The sequence below is a fragment of the Sinohyriopsis cumingii genome, chromosome 8, assembly GCF_028554795.1.
Source record: "Sinohyriopsis cumingii isolate HCF-2022 chromosome 8, ASM2855479v2, whole genome shotgun sequence".
Taxonomy (NCBI): domain Eukaryota; kingdom Metazoa; phylum Mollusca; class Bivalvia; order Unionida; family Unionidae; genus Sinohyriopsis; species Sinohyriopsis cumingii.
The window spans coordinates 32834382-32858866 of NC_142968.1; the positions used below are offsets into that span (position 1 = coordinate 32834382).

Genomic DNA, 24485 nt, shown 5'->3' on the forward strand with positions numbered 1-24485 from the left:
TACTTGGATATATCTCATCTGCATACTAGTATTTTTCTTCTAACCCATTTAGAAAATACATCACATATTTTCAACTACATAAGTATCTATCTTTGCACTGGTGCAAATATTTTCGCAGGTTCAAATATGATCATCCCTTGCAAATGTTTTGGATGATACCAGGGTAAGAGGACTATTAATATGGGATTTACACGACAGGTGTATTACCTATAGCCCATCCTAACAGTATTCCTATGTACAATCCTGTTAAATGACGAGATCTCTTTCTTCAAAGTTGGTTTAAACGATAAGGCTAGTCTTATCATATATACTGCAAAGACTTCCTTGTATTGAATGAACTATTAGGAATTTTACTCGCGTAAGAACGACTGTTTGATAAACTGACAGAACCAAGCAATGAACTGTAAGTTTGATTTGATCAAACTAGTTATAATCTTGATTATTCTTCAGTTTCTTCATATATATATACATATATAGTAGAGGTACGAAGGGAAGGGGTTGGACAATTGACTCCGGACGCCTGGAGTAGAGGGACGGTGTTGTTCAGTCGTGATAATGTGTGTGTTATTTTTGACAAAATGTTTATTTGCAGATGGAGAAGATGGATGGGCCCTAAAATAAAAACTGCTTTTTGTACCATATTAGAGGGACCACTATAGAGTACCCCACGCCTCGGCGCCTCAATCCCTCGTACGCAGCTGTATATGCATAATTTGGTATGTCGAAGAGGTGCGCGTTATTACTGATAGTCCTCTATAACGCGATATTTTTGGGATAGTACGTATATACTTGTGCACTGTATCGTTAACACGGTAGTTTCCGTTAGCAAGCAATTTCAATAAATTTCCAAATCATCTTGTTACAAACTGGATGATATTAATAGCGAGTGTTCATCTTTCATGACAAGATATTATTATTATTATTATTATTATTATTATTATTTCTTTTACAAAGAGTTATATTTGTCATAAATTCATTTTGAATAGGACAACTGTAATTATTTGTAAAATCCTTTAGTCACATGTGTCTGACGTGTCATGCATGTCAATATGGAGGCTAAATGGGAAGTTGTGAATAATATTTGTGCCGATTCATTTTTAATCATATGCGTGCGTTAATTTGTTAAGTACATCTATTCCCTCTTAGGACTGCGAATCTTTCCGAGATTGTCAGGAGAGTAGTTCTTTTTTGTTTTAACTTTACGTAATTTCTCAAGTCACTAAATTATCCTACTTGTATCAACAATCTCTTATGTCAGTACATTGTCTCTAGACATTATTACAATATATACAACAACTAACACATTATAAAGTTAAGTTCTTATAAGGTACTGATAATTTCTTTTCCTGTGCTCGGCAGCGATTTTCTTTGGAACTGTGATTTCTATTTCTTTTTCATAACAAGACATTTATTTTATTTAATGAGTATAATATGGTGCTATTGTGAAGATAATGATATAGATATAGATACATATTAGCAGCTAATTGACAGAAATAATTTTTTTTAAAACCCAAACAGCCCAAACAAACAAAAGAACCCAAAGTAATGTCATTCCACTGACACATAACATTGAGTTGTTGGTACGTTGTATATTATCATTATAACTTGAAAGTATCCGGTGATGTTCAGAAATACCTCAGTACAAAATTTTGTCGTGGTACACAGTTCTAGACCAAATACATCATATATTCTATTATGAATATAAAATGGCCTAACGTGTTTACCCGACAAAATATGTGTCAACCAAAACAGCATAAGACAGACAGTGTTAGAGAACCAGCATAATAAAAGTAACAATATAGTCATACAGCTTCATTATTTATCCCTTTCAATCTCTCTCTCTCTCTCTCTCTCTCTCTCTCTCTCTCTCTCTCTCTCTCACACACACACACACAGAGACACACACAACACATTGATACAGACCTAAATTGTACGGACTTTCATGATCTAATTACAGGTACGCCAGTAAGTTTGGCAGCTTTTATCTGCGTTGTAGTTTCAAGAACTGGTAAGTGACATAAATATTTCTTTCTCAAATAATAACGTGAATCTTAAATAGTCGTTATAATATAATTGACATTTTATTAATCAGTTATCATTCTATTTAAATTTCCATATGCTATCATTTATAATTCTGCCGTCGATAAGGAACATTGTCGATTATCCCAACTTATTTTAATATCCTGATTCATAAACAAAACTTATCAGAACTGTTCTTGTTTCCTTTTTATGAAGAATCCGTATTTTATTGATTACGTGTATGCACCAGTGTTGTTGTAACATGACCTATAACGTATAAATTAAATTCTACTCTTATCAAGGTGTGGTCAAGCCATCAGTTTCTCATGTCTGTATGGCTATCTTCAAGTAGACGATACACTTTAAGGGAATGTAATCCATTTCGTGCGATTCAAATTCGTCACACATACAACATTACCAACACAACCAATGTTACAATAGCTTTATATATTGTTGTCCACCTTGCCGTCTCATGAAGTAACCTAGTATGGTTTACGCATAAGCTAATCTTACTATATTTTGTAAGCATCTTTTCACAAAGATATCCGTATCAAAATTTCGAACGTGTGAGAAAAACTTTCATATAATCTACTCTTGTGTGATACGCTCATAAAAACAAAGTTCCATGAAATTGATGCACACACCTCGTGCTTTCTAGACTCTCTAGCTTCTATTCTAGCAGTCTAGTAATGTTTTTTTCCATTACTTTTCTTTATATAAAGTGCTAGTTGCGACCTTAGGTCAGGTACAAGAACATATCTTGTCGCTGGAACATTTATTCATTCGTTCTTACGATCTAGCAGAATCAGATTGTATTGTTGTTGCGTTCCACAGTTCGTTCGGGCTGGAATTTATTTCTTCAAATTGTTCAAGTCAAGTGAATATTCTATGCAAATACAGAGTGTTTATAAAAAATAGTATTCTTGTACAGAGTTTTTCACTGTGATTTATAGTTTATGCAAACTTAAAATTATATTACAACGTTTCAAGAAACGATCGCTGGTACAACAAGAACACAATACATGCTGATACAGGCACATCATCACTTTAGCGTTGGGCTTATTTTAGACTTCTACTAAAGTTTATTCAAAACTTTACATTATTAGGACTTATGTCTGTAAGTCTAGGATTATCATGTGATTTAATTCGCAATACCGTAAGTTGATTATTTTTATTTTCCCTTTGTATTCTAGGGAAATAAAACATTTGTCGATTATGTTCAAAGCTTGTTGCTTTTCGCTCTTTTTCCATGCAGTTTTAAGAGCATATAATCGTAAAACCTCATATTTTTTACTTTTCCTCATAAACCAATTACCGGTAAGTCTCACCCACAGACAGATATTTCAACTGATACAAACATTGTCTCTGCATCGTTTGAACTATGTCATATTTCGATGCTAAAATCCCCAAATTAACATTGTCTCGTCCATTTTTCTGACCGTTATCAATGGACTCTAATTAAACATCATAAAGGTTTCAAGCCAGTGACTCTAAACATCACAGCCTAGGGACTTAATACGGTACCTAAACCGACTTGACACTTTACTTTTTACGAATCAAACTGTCCGCTCAATAAGCTGTCTCAGTTATGCATTGCCATAAGATCTTACAAATTTACAAATTCATACTGTTACATACGGTCACAAAGAGGGCGACGACAAGAGAAACTATAACATAGCGTCCAAAATAATATCGGGCTAAAATGTCTTGTCCATTTTGAATGACATATAGGTAGCATTTCTCATTGCAGAATGTAGTGTTCTTTTCTGTGTCTGCCCGCAATGAAACATTTATAATATTACTACCGCTAGGAACTGTCATAATTACTGCATAATTACTGCAAACCCCCCCCCCTTTGTGTATAAACCAAAGTCTTAAAACACTCATGTCTTCAAAGAATAAAAAAAATTTAACTACTGCATCTTTTCTACACAATAAATGATACCATATGTCTATACTTTAAAATTTGCCGTCCCCCTGAAAGTTTTACAGTTCTAGGCAGCTGCCTTATATGTCTAATGGACAGCCCGTCGGCATGGTTGTCTGCGGGTGTGTGTTTGTGTGTGTGTTGAGAGAGAGCGAGTGTTGAGCGACGAGTTGATAAATATATATGTTATTTAACTTTCTTCTTCATGTAAACATGTCATGTCCATTTATTTATCTATATCAAAATGGTTACTAAATCACATCACTTTATTTATCGATAGTTATTTCGTTCGAATATATGGACGCATTTTAATTTCCTCAGGCTGTCGTTTCCAACGATAAAACCAGCAGTCCTGCATGATATGCTGGATGAATTCAGCTACATGTGCTCAGTTGGGCGTGATGCAGATCAGTTTGTATAGATCAGGCATCGACCCAAAATGAACGCTTTCTAACACACACACACACACACACACACACACACACACACATTCTCTCATCACCAAGAACGAAGTGTCAGTCACCATATCAGGTCAACATTTCTAACTACATATCATGTATAAAAAACTATTTGCTTCATAATACATGGATGAAAGAGATGCAGTTATATGAGCAATGTGTTTAATGTCTCCAATTATTAGGTTCAGATGCATTTAAACAACGAATCCTTGTATCATGCTTTTCATGGTATGTACTATGCTCTACAGAGTCTCTGAAATGTACTGCATGATCAACTTTAGAAAACATTTCTGTTCGTAAAGTACGTCTGCCGTACAATAACAAAGTTTTCAAAATAACTAAAGAAAAACAAAATGATCGAATCAGGAACATAAACATATAAAGAAGTTACGCGAGCGTCACGTGCCTGCGCCAATCCATGAGGTATGCTGTAGTCCATACGTGCTTACATACGGTTGTACGTCTGTCTCGAGAAGATTTTGGCCAAATTGGGTAACAAATTTTCAACGTGCACAAATGAATACTCATTCGCATCTTGTATGCATATATATTTAACCCGATCGGAGTTTCAGGCCTTGAGAACAATCTATAATGTTTTACACATTTTGAAACTGTTTAGAATTTCACATACAAAATTAAAAGACTTTTAGCAGGATTAAGCATACACGCTTGAGATAGAACAGTGCAATTTATAATCTTTTATTTTCATTTGTTTGTAAATGACCTGAACAAAGTTACTGATAATTCAATGAATTTGTTTATTTATTAATTATTTTTATCACATTTTATCTTTGTGGACTTCTACTAATTTTTAACAAAATCCTTGTTAGAATCATGAAGCAAAGCCCTCTGTAGGTCGACAAATGAATGAAAATGTCTGACTTTTTTCGCGCAATTATGTTTGAACAAAGCTGATGCTGGATCAACATTTCATATCACAACAGTGGCAATTTTATACATTCAACAGAAGTATACTTAGTAGGTTTTCAAAATAAATAAATAAATAAATAAATATGTGAATATAGCATATATACTTTTCATGGGAAGTCCATTGGAAAATAAAATTCTTTTAATTTTCCAATTTGAACATCACTTAATCTCCCCAAATTATGCACACATTCTCTCCTTTTAGTCTGTTCACTTGGGTGTCCTGCACAAGCACGGGATTAAACTTACCTATTAAGATTTGATGCAAAGAATCTAGACTTACCTTTCTGAAAAGTTTTAATGACATTATTAAAAAATGCAACTTAATTATTAAATAAACAATATATAGGTTTGTTCTTAAACATTAGAATCTGCTTAGTAAATATTTCAGACAAATGATACTTATTTAGGAAATGGGATGTAAAAAAGCATCTACACACCTATACAAGCTCGAAATAGTGGGTTTGAGGACAATGTCATCTAAGCTTTAAATATACTGTCTGTTAATTTCCACCTCTTTTATTATTATTAGCCAGCTGTTGATGATGTACATTACCATAACTATGTATACCCTAGTGTACATGCTTATGTCTATATTTGGATACCGTTGTTTGCTTGTTATGGTTAATTTCTTTCAATTGAAGTTTGGTACTGCATAAACTCGTAATAAACCAGTAGGATTAATATATGCTTCTATATGGAATCTTTGTGTCGAAATGAAGGTTTGGGTAAAATATAACTCTAACTATATACTGCATATAGATGACTAACACCGCTCAAAATCAGGTTTTCTAGAATTATCCTTCTCATCTATGTTTCACTAGCACAGATCTGTTTTCATTCAGGCCAACATGTTTCCATCGCCTCTAGGACCATCTTAGTCACATTTAAAATAATTACGAATTTAGTTTATTGTGGAAACGATCATCTGATTTATAATGTTGGTGATGATCGTTTACAGTATGAACAGTCTTAATTTCTTTTCGTTTCATATATTAAAGAAACATTTATTTTTTTCATATCACAATGGATGGAATTATAATCAATATATTCCTTGTCACATTGGAATGAATACTATATCAACAGCGTATTCTATATCATATTGGATGGAATGCTATATCCCTCATATTCCATACAATGCTATAACATCAGTATATTCTATATTATATTGGATGGAATACTATATCCCTCATACACATCACAATGCTGTAACATCAGTATATTCTATATTATATTGGATGGAATACTATATCCCTCATATACCACACAGTGCTGTAACATCAGTATATTCTATATTATATTGGATGGAATACTATATCACTCATATACCACACAGTGCTGTAACATCAGTATATTCTATATCATATTGGATGGAATACTATATCCCTCATACACATCACAATGCTATAACATCAGTATATTCTATATCATATTGGATGGAATACTATATCCCTCATACACATCACAGTGTTGTAACATCAGTATATTCTATATCATATTGGATGGAATACTATATCCCTCATACACATCACAATGCTATAACATCAGTATATTCTATATCATATTGGATGGAATACTATATCCCTCATACACATCACAGTGTTGTAACATCAGTATATTCTATATCATATTGGATGGAATACTATATCCCTCATACACATCACAATGCTATAACATCAGTATATTCTATATCATATTGGATGGAATACTATATCCCTCATACACATCACAGTGTTGTAACATCAGTATATTCTATATCATATTGGATGGAATACTATATCCCTCATACACATCACAATACTGTAACATCAGTATATTCTATATCATATTGGATGGAATGCTATATCCCTCATATTCATCACAGTGTTGTAACATCAGTATATTCTATATCATATTGGATGGAATACTATATCCCTCATACACATCACAATGCTATAACATCGGTATATTCTATATCATATTGGATGGAATACTATATCCCTCATACACATCACAGTGTTGTAACATCAGTATATTCTATATCATATTGGATGGAATACTATATCCCTCATACACATCACAATACTGTAACATCAGTATATTCTATATCATATTGGATGGAATGCTATATCCCTCATATTCATCACAATGCTGTAACATCAGTATAATCTATATCATATTAGACGTAACGCCTCTCTAAATATCAGCACAACCTAATCCTGATGTATCGTATATACAAGTGTACTTTTTCGGGCTCGAAATTTGACAGAATTTGATTGCAATTGGTCATATAATGCCTACATTATTTATATTTTAGGAGCTAATCAACAGAGAAAAATATATCATTACGAATATGAATCTTTACTTGTTTCTTCTTGTACGGGTAACGTGTAAAACTATGTTTAAAATATCTTTGTTTGAGAAATACCCACTCTATAAAATACATTCGAACGTAAAGGAGAATCTGAAAATAACATATCTATGACTTTCTGTCTCCATGAAGATAAGTACGAACAAACAGTGTACATTTGCCTGCCTAGGATTTACTTTAAAACTGCGCAAAAATGCAAGCGAAACCTAAATATAAATATTAAAATGTAATAGTTTTCTCGCGCAATTCCCTCTAAAGCTTCAGTTGAAAAGCATAATTATGATTGTTCAATACGGAATGTCTTATAATGGGAACCAGCGTATCACTGGCCATTCAGAAATGTTATCATCATCTAACTATTCATAGAAAAGTAGTTGAACCAACATGATATTTACTATAAGGACATTGCTAAATTTATTGTCAAAAACCATTTAACATTTGCTTTTAATTCTGTTTGTAAATTTCAGTCGCCTTAACATGCCTTAGCTGCACAGATTCTGCCAGACCACGTGATTGTGAATACGTACAGGAATGTGGCAGTCATGAGGTATCGTACAACTACGTGTATAATATATAATGCGACAGTGACTTGAGTCAAAAGTCTTGCCAGTTTTGTATTGTATACGGCTATGAACAATAATAACCAATGACTTATTTGATGACAAAATAAATTGAGAGTTCTGAAAAAGGAATAGTAGTTTAATCAATGACCCCTACCACAAGAAAAGAAAGAATAAGAAGAAAAAAGGGACAAAATCAAATTATTTCACATAAGGACTTGGTTCACAACCGCAGTAAACATTTTCTTTCTGTTCTAAACTCCAGAATAATAATGGTTCCACTTTTGACAGGCTAAGTTACAATAAACCCTCTAGAAAGCAAATAAAAAAAAATATATAGAATTACAATACTTTACTAGTAAAACCATAAATTAAGCACGTTTCTCGTTATTCGGACAAATTCAATTTTCTTATGAATATCTCGCTAATAGATTAATGACATCATATCATTAAAATTATTATACCACACAATGACATAACTTTGCAACTATACTTTACAGCGTCATTATCCAGACAGGTTTTAAATACCATGATTTGATAACCTCTTCCTGTGCGTCCGTCATCTCATCAAGTTGACAAACTAGTCTAGACAAACGTCCATTAACATGATAGAAAAATTATCCCATGGTGTAAATGGGCATAACACGTATTTAGTTTCTAGCTCAGACCTCTCCCTGATGCTGGGCTGAAGGAGCGAAATCTTAAAAATGGTTCCAGTACCATTGCTCTATATTTAAATCAAGTTGGGTATTGTTGTGGTAATAATGTCCCACATTATTAGAGAAGGCTTCTTTATTTGACGAGGCTTTTCTCTGTGATTCCCATCCTTACAAATCCCTCGCCGGAATGGTCTGTGGGACATAACTAATGCTAGATTTAATAAATGAAATTACTGTAAACATATTTCCTGTCATTATACTCTTACAATCCAAGGGTTTTACTTGACCGAGCGATGTAAAGTCCAGGCGTATTTACGTCTGATGTCACAAGTCTCCCCTATTTCCAAAGACTTCCATACAACTACTGCTGTAAACTAGAAGGTTCAACGTGTCCATTCTGTAATAATTTTACTATAATTAACAAAAGACCACATATTTCATAACTTCCCAATTGACTATCAATCATACCTCTGCATGGTTGCCCGTCGTTAACTTTGCCAAACGTACCGTCAGCATTTTACGCCATAAAACTATACACTGCCCAGTTCAGGGAACTACTGATGCTACGCTACATTAGGCCAGCGAAACCAAGGTTTTAAGCTACATTTCGCCCGTAAATTTACGTAACAGTTGCCACCATGGCAACAATAACGGTACCTCCTGACGACGGAACAGTCTCTTCTCGTTTATTTCATTATTAATCATACAAGTCTCCAATCTTAAATACTGCACCTGGAGTCACACGATCAATATACTCAAACAGATTGTAATAGGGACTATGAAACTCCAGGGACATTCATGCGGCTCTGACCTGAATTCACCAAAAGTAAACCATGGTGTCATGGAAACTCACTAACACTCCACACCGTGACGTTTGCTACTAATAACGCTATTTTATTCGGGCTGAGGGATATTGTCACAGGACCGAGTTCACATAATCAAACAAATAATCACACAGATTTTAGAATTCCTTAAAACGGAGCGCTATAACCAAATGCGCGTACCCCTAATTTATTATAATACCGTTGCTATCAGTTTGTTTTGTTTGGATTGGAGTTTATTTATTATTACAATTACTGAATTGTTTGAGACCCGAAATATCAGATAAACTGTTTATTATTAACTCTTTAAGTACTGTATAGTGAGAATTGTCCTGTAACTTGTTATATATGCCCCCCCCCCAAAAAAAAAAACAACATATGGTCACGAATTTGTTTTCATTCGTTCCCCCTCACCCTCTTTCTTTCTCTCTCTCACTTATCTATCCTTTGCTTATTTGTATTTTGTTGTTATTGCTAGTGAATCCACGTTTAATCTCAGTTTCTGAATATATAATTCGCTTTTATGAAACTTCAAGGTTTGTCATTTTCATTATAACTTTGTAATATCTTTTAATTGCTTCAATTTTTCTGAGATAACTTGGTCACATTGTTGTATAACCTTTATCTGCATCTATGTCTTGGACAGTTAGATGTTTAAGTTTCAAAATTCAGGTAATGTTCATGGTAATGCTTTGATTAATGACTTGATAAGTGACTTATGTGAGACTCCATGGCTTCGCAATATCAATACAACCTAATAATCAAGAATCTACTCGGGTTAGAAAAGAACCTGTTAGTGTTTAGTCCTTTGTAAGACAAATCAACATAGTGAGCCAATCTTACCCCACCAAATGATGTTGTATCTTGGTGCATTATACATAAAGCCCTATTGTACTCATTAACTTCTAGAACACCGTGATATTTGCCCTGCGTTGTTTTAGCGAAACAGCCTGTTGTTTTTTCTTTGCTGCCGGCTGCCTCAAAACTATTGGAGATCGGTAACTTTATAGAAGTTTTAAGGGACCTTTACTAGCAAATGGATCCACTTTGGTCAAATTCGGCTTGCGGGAAGAATTGTTTTAAAATGCTTCTGTGTTGGATAACTGCGGCCTCATTTGATATCATATCAGTGGTATTTGTATAAATTCAACAGAGTCATTTTTAGTTGGTTTTGAAAATTCTTCCGACTGTTTTTATAGTTTTACAGCATATACAACCTTTGTATCGTGGCTCATCGACATATATGCCAGTATGAGAGGTATATATGTGAAGATTTGTTCCAGCTAATTTGGTTAACTGCTCTTCAGTGGTGTTTGAAAAATAGTTGTTTAAATTTATTTTTTGTTTGTATTCGTTTTTTTTGGTTAGCTACGTTGGTATTAATTAATAGCGGATATGCATTAGTTGTTTGTATTCAGAGCACTTTTTATGTTAGCTCTCAGCCACGTTTGGTTTCTGAGAAAATGTTGAACACATCAATTGTTGACAGAAAATGTAAGATGCGAGTCGGTTGTGTGATACATAAAGTCTCAGAGTGGTGCTAATTGTACACATACATATGAAAATCGTGTTAATTGGAAACTTATTTGAGTTGTTGACCTATGTGAAACTCATCGATGTTGGACTTTCATAGATAATAAAAGTGATCATTGGATATTCTGATATTTGATTCACATAAATTAAACTCTTATTTTTGATACATACATGAAATTAGACGAATAATATAATATGTTAATTTTGGAAGCCGGCCATAGCAAACATTATTATTCAACTTGTTACAAAATGCTCAGACCCCATGGACACTGGACTAAGATTCTTTATCTATTACGTTTATTAGCTTCTTTTTTCTACAGAAATGTTCCATAGAATCATATGTGACGACAAATGGTTACATTATATACAATGTTGGCTGTATGGATGGATTGGTAAGTATATTCTAAATTTAAAATATATTTCGTTTGAAGTAAAATCAATTTTGCATACGGATTGACAAAAGGCTAGACTGCAATTATGTTTGCCAGAAGAACATTTTCGGTTCAGGAGGACTCTTTTGTCAGAGAAAGCCAAAACTATGATTGGGAACCGATAAACGCCACATTATACAAGAAGAGGTTTTAAAAAGTGCACGAAACGTAAGGTGTGATTTTCCAGTTAGAAGATTGATCCCTGCCACTGGAAGATATGAAAAACAAATGCTTCATTGCCACTTTGCAAAACATGTCCCCATGAAAACTGAATCTCAAGCTCTAAACCTCGAAAACAGATTTGAGGAGTGGAGAACATCTGGAGTGGATAAGCTTAGAAGTCTAGAATTTGACTTGAGGCTATGCATAATGATATATGATTTCAACATTACACGTTATTTAATTGCATACTGTCCATGTTTTGGGACTTTGAGATTAAGCTTGAGTTTCGTGCTCAAAAGGTTAGTGGGTAAAAGTAATACTTTGATGATCACCGACGTAAAGACATACACTCTCAGGGCTTAGAAAATGTATTGACTTCCAGAGTTTACATTGAATGGTGATCACACGAAGAGTAACATAAACCATGATTGCAATAGGATCAAAAGTGTGTAATGTGATGAAGGAATAAGTGAGGTATTTCGTATGATTAAATGCACAAATAGAAATTCAGCTAAATGCTCAGTACAACTTGCTTGTCGTTCAAATTTTGTTATTCTGTCTAGAAGAAGTATTTTCCTTTAAATTTTATAAGTCTGCCTTGAACAGTAAAAGCATATAATTTGTTATGAATACATTTGGATTTAAATCAACACATCGTAATTAAGCAGCCGCAGATGTAGCCGATATATTATCTTCTATAATGATAAATGCTGACATAAATATGAATTTTCATAGATTAGAGAGGATTGAAGACATGTTCCAATTGTTTATAGCTAAGGAACTTATTGTTGGCATAGATTTAGAACGATGGATTTAAACATATTTGAGTGCGAAAGCTTGCTGATAGCTTCTCGTTAATCGGTGGGTTTTTTTACGGGGTTTTCCCGGGTTTTCCCCCTAATATTTATACTGACCGCGCCATGTATGGCCTATCTTGTGCTGAAAGATGGCGTTAATTCCTATAAAAACAACAACAAAGCGCACTGGACACTCCTATGTTTCCTTAACATAATATTGGAATTTTAAAACGAGAAAGAAGATAACATGCACAATGTTTAAAGAGAAATCCTGAATTGGAGAATTATAAACTTAATTATGTGAGAGGATTTGAAGTGACACATTTTCTAGCAAAACTAAAACTTTGAATGCTTACAGCTTAAACTATGTTTTATTTAGCGACAATACAATGTTATTGCACTGCAACTCTTTCTTATATAGGCCCTGAAAGAGTGTCGATCATTACGCAAAATGTTTGGACAATAACGACTCAATCAAAAGACAGAGCGCATAAAGTGGCATACTATTTTGGCAGATTCAACTGATCTGAATATTAGAAATGGAATAAAGGACGCGTGTGATTTCCTACTCAAGTTAAATACAGTCTTAAGAACATGCCGATTCTATATCCATATATGCAAAACGTAAAAGTAATATACATTTATCTGTTAATCAGATACATTGAAATCAAATAGCAATAAGAAAGATCGGAAACAATATACCTGCAACAATTTTAAAATAACTCGCCACTATTACTGACTATAAAAATACATCATCGACAAGGGACCAGAAAAACAACATACTATAACAATAGGTTTTGGGTAAATTAAATTATCTCTGAAGTTACATGCCTGTAAAGGTTTCGTTGAATATTGAAAAACATCGAGAGTTAATAAAATTAATTGTATAGTAGACTAAAATGAACCTACCAGATGGAAATTGTTTTCCAAGATATCGGATTAACAGATGAGGTAATATGGACTTATATGGTCAGCATGCTGGCTGGCACTCGTAATTCTCTTACGTAGTCTATGTTGACAGTATTAGACATTACTAAAACTTAAAGCAACAATTAATTTGTGACAGCAAGTCTATGACTCAGATAACAGCATGGTATACATTTTCAAAAATGCATAACATATTTGGAAATCCATGGCGTAAGAGTTTTCTGACGAGTTTATATTTTTCAAAATCATATTAAATACTGAATGATGTCGATATTTTAATTAATTGAAGCAAGCAGAGAGAGGTAGATTCAGATGATTGGGTAGGTAAAAGAGTGAACAAAAGAACAAACGAAGTATAATAGAATGTTTGAGAGGACACGATTAGGAGCTTTAGAAAACGTGAATACGCAAACTAGTGATAACAAAACAAGAGGATTCCAAAATTACCATTGCATGAATATAAAATTGTAAGATTAAACGCGAACTTGTTTATTAATATTATAATACTTTGTTATGAAAAAAGTTAAATTTGACTGAAACAAGGGGGATGCTGTTACAGGTTGTAAAGGACGAGAATGAAAGATGTTACTCTGGATGGGGGTTTAAACATTTTCATTAGGAAATCATTATGGAGAAAGCAAACTTGTTATTCTTTGTATTGTAAGTAAGAGGTCTGCATAACAATATCACACTGCAGAGCGGCATTGCTCTTAACCAGTTCCTTGTACGAGCTGTGGAGTAGTTTCATAAGTTCTTTTCCTTCAATGAAATCTCACATTCTCTGCCTTAACTTCCGTGGCCATGGCCATATGAACATTGTGAATGTTCTGCATTCGTAGTGTTGACGAATGGATGTGCTACTTCATGCAAATGGGATACCACTGAATCTTTTCAAATGCACACATGAATTTAATCATCATTGGTAGCTCTAATTCGAAACGAAAACTAGGAGCTCTGGAAGTAAGTCAGTCTGTGGTTATTGGGAAATATATAAAGAAATCTGCAAATTTGGCATGCACAATAAATTCACGTGCCCTCTGATAATAGTTTGCATTAGAAAAAATGTTTAGCCAAACATCCTGGACTCAGACTAAGCAACCAATCCCGGAGTGACATTCGATAAAAATTAGCTTGGTAAAAAGGACTGGCGTAAGAAAAAACAAGATGGCCGCTATCGCTTAACCGGCTTGAAGCAGCTGTTCCGTTTTTTTTGTACCGTGTTCATGATATTTGTGCTTGTTGCCTGTTTTCGTCTTCGTTATTGTGTTCATTATGTATTGGCTCTTAAATTCGTATGTGTTTCTTCATCTCCTTGTTTTGGAAACGAGAATAATTAGACTTTTTCTCAGCTGTCTTGCTCCACTGCTTTTGAACAAACCGCCATCACGTGATACTCGCCAGTCAACCCGTTTATGCTATCACGGACCCTCATTAATTGCTTTAAATGATAACTCCTTGGCTCTCCACACTACATTGTGCTCTAGACTAAACGAACACGGACTACATTCATCATTACCTAAATGTAAACAGAAGCGAAAAAAGAAACTTTGTTTCAAAGATGGCGGGCGTAGAACAGGAAGAAGAATCCCAGTTATCTCCCTTATTTCGGCACAACCATTTAAAAAAGTTCGACCGTTAATTTGGATAACCTAATTCAAATCCCTATTAATTCGTTAACCTTTGTCTCAAATAACCAAGAAATACCTCTGCGCATTGCATTATTCAATGCCCATTCAGTAGGACCACCGGAAAAGTGCACAGAAATAGTTAATTTTATCAAAGACCAAAATGCTGCATATTTTTCTTGACAGAAATATTGCTAAAGACATCAGGAGATGAGCCCAAGTGTGCGGATCTAACACCCACTGATTATTCCATCAAGTCCTTCCCCCGTAAATCTCGCGGAGGTGGAATTGCTGTCATGACAAAGAACTCCATGATAAAACGTCTTAACTACACCACAACATTCAGTTTCGACCACACATCGTTTGAACTAGTCGAAACCACACTCACACTGGAGCAAAGGTCAGTCCATTTGTTCTGTCTATATCGCCCTCCTCCTAGTAGAAAAAACAAGCTGGCTGACTCTCTCTTTTTGGAGCAGTTTCCGAATCTCCTGGACTATGGAAATTCGATAAGTGGCAACCTGATTATTCTTGGAAATTTCAGCCTTCACTTTGACTGTCCTGGAAACTCAAATACATCAAAACTCATAGATTCCATTCAAGTTTTCAACCTCAACAGTCAGTTCACCAACCTACCCATAAACATGGTCACATTTTAGACTGGATTCTTCATAGACCTGATGATAACATTCTACGGTCCTCCCTGGTATCCCATGACCTTGCATCAGATCACCTCTGCATTATATGCCATTCGTATCAGTCCCTAACCTTCCACCTTTATCTGCTACTAAGAGAAACCTCCGTATGATAAATAGAACCAAACTAATACACGACATCCAAGTTAACCTAACAACTTGCTTACCTCATACCGCAGAACAACTCGATAACTGTCTGCGTTCATTACTTGACAAACTTGCCCCAGCTACCAAGCGCAGTATATCGATTCAGAAGTGTTCTCCATGGTATAGCAGTGTAGGGACCAGCTTCGCAATGCTAAAAAAGACCGCCGTAAAGCTGAGAGGCTCTGGCTTTCCACCAGACTCACTATTCATAAGCAAATGTATGAAGTCGCTATGAAGAATGTCACAAATATAGTCCATGCAGCGAAATCAGCCCACTACACTACTAAGGTCATGGAAAGTTCCAGCTGCAAAGAGCTCTTCCAGATTACTAACCAGCTAATGTCAAGGAACAAATCAACACCACTTCCAACTACCTTCTATCCAGTCGACCTACCAGACATGTTTGCACATTTCTTCCATGACAAAGTACAAACCATTATATATAAGCTTGACAAGACAAGTTCAATTGACTCGTCGTCACCATACAGTTGGGATACAGAATTTGAGCGGTAACCATTCGCAGCATTTGAACCTGTCTCTGTGGATTTCGTATGTACAATTGTGATGAAGAGTGCACCAAAGTCATGTGAACTTGATCCAATTCCATCATCACTGCTGCTTGAGTGCTTAGATCCAGTATTGCCTTAACTAACTGATGTCATTAATACCTGTCTCTCTTCAGGGAAATTCCTATCATTTTTCAAAACATCCATTGTAAAGCCTCTGCTGAAGAAACCAACACTAGACCATAACGATTTAAAGAACTACCGCCCAGTTTCTAATATCCCATTCATATAAAAATTCTTAGAAAACGTTGTTCTATTCCAGCTTGTATCTCATCTAAATTCAAACAGTCTTTTTAGCAATGTACAATCTGCATATCGCCCTTGCCACATTACTGAAACTATTCTAGTTAATGACATTCTCTCTGCGTTGGATAGCGGAAAGATTACAGTCCTCACCCTCCTTGATTTGTCTGCAGCATTTGACACAATAGACCATGATATATTACTTCAGCGTCTCCAGCATCTATTTGGCATTCATGATACAGCCTTCTGTAGTTCAAGTCCTACTTGGTCAACAGCACACAACTTGTATCTGCAAATGGAATACACTACAGCCCAGTTGATCTATGTTGTGGTGTTCCACAGGGGTCTGTTCTTGAACCTGTTTTCTTCATTATATAAACTTGGTTGCTCTCAAGTGCCATATATCATCATCCAGTATCGCACCAATTGTATGCTGATGACACCCAAATATACAAATCTAGACACCCAACTGAAGTTGGTGCTACCATCCAAGGTGTAGAGAGGTGCATTTCCGATGTGAAATCATGGATGACATGTAACAAGCTGCAGATGAATGATGATAAAACTGAGGACATTCTAATCACAACAAAAGACTTTATCATTCACATCCTTTACCTCAAAACTAAATATGAGCAACACCAACATTAAATTCACAAAATCAGTACGAAATCTAGGTGTTACTCCGGACAGTACTCTCATATAGCAGCAAGATGTCATGAACATATGCAAGGCTGCATATCTTGAGCTAAGGCGCATCAGCTCAGTTTGCAAATATCTTTCAGTTGATGCCACTAAAACACTTGTGTATTCATTATTACTTTGAAGACTGGAAAATTGTAACTCAATTATTACTGGTTCATCTCAATATCTGCTCCAGAAACTTCAAAATGTTCAAAACACAGCTGCTCGGATCATACTTAGAGTATACGATCAGAGCACACTTCCCCGCTGCTCTGTACCATACACTGGCTATCCATTCGATCCAGAATCAAACACAAAATTTGTTCTCTGTGCTACGTTTGACTGTCGGACTCTAGTCCAGCATACCTATCCGACCTCACCGATGTGTACACACCAGCAAGATACCTACGCTCCCCTTCTGACAATCGTATGCTCATTATTCCCACTATTAAGACAGTCATATGGATGGCTTTCTTTTGCGTACCAGGGCCGAGCAACATGGAATGGATTGCCTACTGAACGTAGACACAAAGACACAGTGATCACATTCAAGAGGGCTCTCAAAATTCACTTATTTCGACTGCAAGAACAAACTTAAAGACCTTATAATGTTTCTACCTGATATATTCTCAGCATGTTTTTTGTTTATCTAATTTTATGGTATTTGTTTTTGTAATAATATTATAATATGTTTTTTCTCTTAAAGATGTTGTCTAATGTTGCAAAACGATTAGAGCTTCTAAAGATTAGGCGCTATACAAAGTCCTAATTATTATTATATTATTATCTTGAGGTATTATTATGTGGTTTATTTACACACGTGTTTTCTATCAAGATGTTTTTCGAGGCATCTCATAGTAAGTGCTTCGTGTAAGTACGCATGTTTTCCCCAACAACTCTTTGAGGCATCCGGACCCGTTTTTAGTCCACGAAATAAAGGTGAATTATGTTATTTTTCTTTACAGATTGACTTTTACTTCTTAACTTGCACTTTTGAAATTGTCCAATTCTGTTTTAGTTTTTGACAAGTAAATACATGACCAAATATCATATGGTAGACTGTCTCTTTACTACTTGACGCTTATTAATATGGCTACTGCAGATTTTCTCTAAATTCAAAACTACAATTATAACATTTTATGCACGATACGTTCCATTTTGTACTGTGTGCAGCATATTTACAAATGGTATAATAATCATAAACACATAATGTAGCAATATATTGATTGCAACTATAGTTAAATATACATGTAAAGGAATTTACACGTCCTCTTAATTGTCTAATTCATAGCCTGCATCCCAAAGTAATTTGTTTGCCATTCAAAAGTGGCATGGGTAAAATATTGTATCGACTAATCTAACAGAAGAAGTAATTTATTTGAACAGAATGCATACCATGTATTACTTTGAATTGCTTTTGGTAGAGTACTGTATTAAACTTGTCTGATTTGGTTTTGATCTGAAAAATCATTAGGAGTTGATGTATTTTTTAATTTTAATTTAACATTCTTTCCTGTCCATATACTATTTTTTTTAAAACCCAACTAAAAACAGAGCAGAAGCAGAAGAAATTAAAAAACCATAAAGCACAAAAATAGCACAAACTAAAACATCAACTAAACAATTGCTATAAGCATCAGCCTATCCACAACTGTAATATGGTTATGTTGAAATTAGTCTCTGCTACCTGTATCAGTTGTATTATTCAAGTTGATTATCACTTAAATTTAGTAAAAGACAAAAATGACACAGGAACAGGAGACGATAGATGTACACCAATTTATCTAACTATCAACTAAGATCTTTATGCAAGGCATTGCTTTATCGATCTTAAGTGTTGCAATTACTAGCAAGTTTGCCTGGATAATTGTAACTAATCACTAATGATGACTGCCACCTGAAAGTCGCTATTGACAACTTAATTTGTATCTTTTTCAAATACATTGTGTAATTGTATGTATTCTTTATGCATGCATGGATAGGGTGCAATGGTATATCCCCACAGTCTTGCCGAATCTTGTCATGTAAATGCGTTTAAGCACAAATAGAGACGTCCAAAGGTTTCCTAACAGGAAGACAAATCACTTCAAGCAAATAAAATGAACAAATGTTGCAAAGACTCGCAGAAAAAATTCATCATATTATACATAGAACAGCAAGCAGGTTCACTCCATTAGCCGTCTCATACAACGTGGCTGAAGGAGAATCTGATGTCACCCGCCACCACCAAATCCCCCAACTCGCAAGTGGAATCATAGAAAGTTGCTTTTATTTATATACAAAATATTTGTAAGGTACCAAGGGACTAAATCGAGAAAATGAAAATAGACATAATACATATTATGAAAGCACATTTTTAATTTGTCTTCACAGGTATGTTACATAAATATTTCCTAACTAAATAAACTGTTTACATCTAGGTATTAGTTGCAAGGTTTGTGAAACTTTTATTACGGTAGGTACTCTAAAGATGTACTGGTTCCTACAACAATTTAAAATGGTAAAACTTGCCTACTGTTACAGAAATGTGCGGCTGCTGGAAGAAAAAGAGCTGTTCTCAACGCCACTCTCCTCAACAAAATTCAACAGACAAATGACTTTGGCTCCGTTCTTGAGGAGCTTGCTGATCCAAAAGACGTGTTATTGTGTACTGAGTGCTGTGATACTGAGCTATGTAATATCAAAGGATGTGGTGAACTAGGTGGGGACTAACTCGTTATATCATACCAAATTACGTATATATCATATGTCGAACATTGAATGTTTCCTGACACGTCAGATGTTTCATAGGAGTGCTAACACATTGCATAGGAGAAACCAATGAATACGGCATACAGTTAACTGTGCAATAGATTGCAAATTGTTGACCAATTGTAGATTTGTTCTATTTATATTCTGTAAAATTCCTTCTACAATTTCAATTTACTTACACAGAACATGCTCACCGCCCGTATTCCGACTGTTGGGAAGGCCACCACTACTTTTACAATTAGAGCTACTTCTGATATGTAAGCTGCACCTCGAATAAGGTCAGGTCTGTCTTTCACTGGTTCGTAACAATGACTCTGATCTGATGTTAATCACTCATTGTTTGTGAAAGCATTGTAAGAAGTTTAGTTTCATATTTATATTATGTTTCCCACCCCTAAAAATACATTAAAACGCCGGCGTCTTCGAGATGCATCTTAACACATATACAACAGAAAGTTCTGTTTATATAACTATTGATTTAACGCATCAATGAAAATAAACGTCTGCTCGTTGTTTAGATGAAAATTACGCCTCGGCCTGATAGTCTTGATGTCGACCTACACTATATCCATCTAGCAACAAAGCAGGTACTTATTTCTGTGCATGCAATTGCGTCACCAATTATATGTGAATCTTTATAGTAATGTAAGGTACAGTAATAAGACAAGTATTTCACGCGCTGAAATGATTGTTTCCTGACGAAATGGGACAATTTATAACGCATAATTGAATTATTGTAACAGGTATATATGCCCCTTATTAACCACCAAAGCAGGTTCAGAGCTGTTAGTTGAACGGTATGTGCGCCCTACCACCTGTTTCTCATCTTGTAATCTTTTAAGATCACTGTAGCTAGTAACGTATAAATGAATCATTGCAGCAGTCTAGCTATCTGATGCCCTTTATTACCACCCTCCAGTTGGTTCGGACCTGTTCGTTTAACGGTATGTGCTCCCTACCACCTATTTCTCCTCGTCATATTTAGTGTCTCATCTATGCTCAGTAGCTAATAACCCGATTGAGAATGGCTTCTTACAGCTTCGAGAGGTGAATCTGGATGACATTTCCGGACGAATCCAAGGTAGGTGTTGATTTTAATGGTCTAGATTTATGAGACCACTTTCTAACCATCCTAGCTGGTCTGGATCTTTTAGTGTCATGGGTGTGTGAGTCTAGTGCAAGACAAACGGGTCAGGTTTCATTCCTGACCGCTACAGTTAGATTATGTTTCATACTCCCCTACCTTATCTAATTTTGTTGGCGTTGATAGGTTTGCCGCCAAACAGTGGACCATTATGTTATGCATGCGAACAAGAACTTGCTCCGAACAAATGTAATAAGATTACACTGTGTGGATCTGACAACGTAAGTAATCATTTCTTTGAACAAAACTATATCTTAATATCTGATATATGTATGGAACAACTTGTAATATGTGCCAGGAAGTTGCAGTTTGTTAATATGTCTCATAACTACCAAGGACCAACTAAAATATGACCATAAAGAGGAATGTAGGACAAATACAAAAATGTAAATAAACAAAGTTGGAAATACGATTGTTTAAAGAGCACAATAGAACGTTTCTACCCTGTGGGAGCAATCAAGTATACTGGTCTATGTTTATTATCTCAGTTCAAAAGTTGATTAATAAAATTAGAAATGCTTTCTAGTTCCTCTGTAACAAACTCGTAGTTTCCATTTAGGAATTGACAAAATGTATACATAATGACATTTTTTATATTCAGCTGAAACGGTGAATCGTATGATAGCATTATATTTAGGATTGTATACATGTTTATTTGGTACTCTTAAAATGGACAAAGAAAGTGAATAAATCAAGCCACAAATGAAACATAATAATAATTTGATGTCTTAACTAACGTATTTCATTATTTTGTTTGCGTTATTCATATAGTCTTGTCGTCTTTCAATGAGAAGAGTCGGTGTGGATTTTGTTTATAAGAGCGACTGTGTACACACATATGTAAGTATTAATGCGTGCAATTTTCCTACATCTGCCCTCAGAACATATGTAATTTTTATACTGACGTGTTGAGAATGTTGTTTCCCAAGACATGAAATTGATCTTTTTCAAAATTCTGCCTTTTTATAATAAAAATTGTAGCTAGATACAATTCTGTAAGCGTTGAATCATTTGAATGGCAATTATTCTCTACTTTAAAATCGGCGTTTGTTTGCTTATTTCTTTTTTGCTGAAACAACTGTTGAGACCGATGAAGACACCAATCATCAGAATCCCCTTCCAGACACACACACACACACAGACAGATACACACATATCCACACACACACACACACACACACACACACACACACACACACAGAGAGAGGCTCACATATACACAGCACCAAGGCTGAATGAAGTTAATATTAACAGCTACAACTACATACCATACAGAACGGAAAGTGGTTGGAATCTCAGTAGGAACGAACTGGAGAAAACACAACAAAACTCTCTAACCTGAACAGCAATTTTAATTCTCCTAAATAAAATTTAATTTCATATTAACACGCATTCTCCTTTAAGAAATGTGGTTATTGCTCTCCGCCTTCGTATATATTTGTATATACCTCTCTCTCTCTCTCTCTCTCTCTCTCTCTCTCTATATATATATATATATATATATATATATATACGTAACTGTGTGTGTGCGTGAGAGAGACAGAGAGAGAGCACCACATTAAAATTTCTTAATACATGTATCAGTTCGCCGCAGCCGTTTGTTCGAGTAGTCTTCAATTTAACTGTTTTCTGTTGCTAAGGAATGCCAACAGCTTGGAGTTCTTGATATAGGAGCTTATCAACTTGTAGGCCGAAGAGAAGCTGATGTGATCAGTAGATTCGAAAGAAGCGCAACATGTAACAAATGCTGCTCCAAAAACCTATGTAACTCGGACAATTGTACTTCGTTAACGTATCCACCAACTACATTTCCGACCACAACACTGACAACACAGGGGACCACAACATTAGCACCAGGTATATTTCTATATATACTAGTATCCTTCTGATATTTAAAACAGGAACTTTGTTTTGCAAACCACTGTTTACGTATACATTTTCTTACGATTTTAAGTAGTATGGGCCATATTTCATTTCTTCCTGTCTTTCTTCCTGGTTTTCTTTACTTCTCTTTTCTCTCTTTGTCTTGTTACATTATACCTATACATTTTATCTCATCGTGGTCTGTTTGTGTCATCACATTATTTAATGATCGAACTAGTTGCCTATACTTTAATTATATATGTTCTTAAACATGCGCTTGATCACTAGTGTGCCTATAGACAGAAGTAAGGACCTAGGTAGCTTAGGAAATTTATTTTATTGTAATATTTTCTGACCTTATTTCGATGTTTGAGAGTTAACATTTGCCCATTAAAGTATTCAAAATATGCAGATTTTACGGTACATGCTAAGGTATGTACTTTTCTTTTTGCCAGTCTTCCTAAATGATCATACTTGATCGCTATCTCACTTATTTGATAGTGAACGACGGAAGAAATGTTAATTGTATTTTCGCGTTTCTACATGTCGTTTAAGTAGCCTTTTTAAGTATGGTAATTACCCAACAGCAGTACTGAAGCTCTGTATTTCCTAGCTCAAAACACCATATTTAAAAACAATTAAAAAAATCCCTATATGTGAAGTTACTCATACATGTATGAGCAGCACACACACGAGGCCAGAACAAAATCTGTCTTTTTCTTTAGCCTAGTTAACCAGCGGCCAAACGATATGAATATTTTGATTACCACCATGATGCTAGCAGTCAGCAACACCACTTTATATTAGTGTTTCAGTTAGTGTTTTTTAATAGCAAGTATTGCTATAAAATGTATTACTGATTAAGCTCTTGTTGGCAATATTTTACAAAGAACAGTTTCTACACAGCAAAGTACATATTACAATAATAGTATTGCCTGCGATATATATTCATATATAGTGAGGAGAACAATAATTGATAATTAAGTAATGAGAAATTAATATGATAGTCATATTACATAATCACCCTTCCCATCCAAATTAAATTCAAATAGTTGAAAATATAATGACTAAATCCGTGTAGTACACTAGTTAGCCATATACAAATTAAATGATACCACAACAATCAAAGTCATGTGAACTTGATCCAAATCCACCCTCACTGCTGCTTGAGTGCTTTGATCCAGTGTTGCCTTCACTAA

At 34.9% G+C, this 24485-nt stretch overlaps 1 protein-coding gene across 7 annotated transcripts in view; it reads left to right on the forward strand.

Moving 5' to 3' along the window:
• Positions 1–273: 273 nt before the first annotated feature.
• The window catches only part of LOC149793253 (coadhesin-like), a 56884-nt gene continuing 32672 nt past the window's right edge, over positions 274–24485 (forward strand). For 6 of the 7 annotated variants that reach the window (XM_089967220.1, XM_089967225.1, XM_089967223.1 and 3 more), the window contains exons 1-8: positions 274–403; positions 1958–2008; positions 8149–8228; positions 11575–11646; positions 20052–20229; positions 21550–21644; positions 22195–22263; positions 23064–23280. In XM_089967220.1, coding sequence (XP_089823346.1) covers positions 397–403; positions 1958–2008; positions 8149–8228; positions 11575–11646; positions 20052–20229; positions 21550–21644; positions 22195–22263; positions 23064–23280 — 769 coding nt within the window. In that variant the 5' untranslated portion in view covers positions 274–396. The remainder of the gene's footprint in view (positions 404–1957; positions 2009–8148; positions 8229–11574; positions 11647–20051; positions 20230–21549; positions 21645–22194; positions 22264–23063; positions 23281–24485) is intronic. The other variant, XM_089967221.1, reaches the window with a different exon arrangement.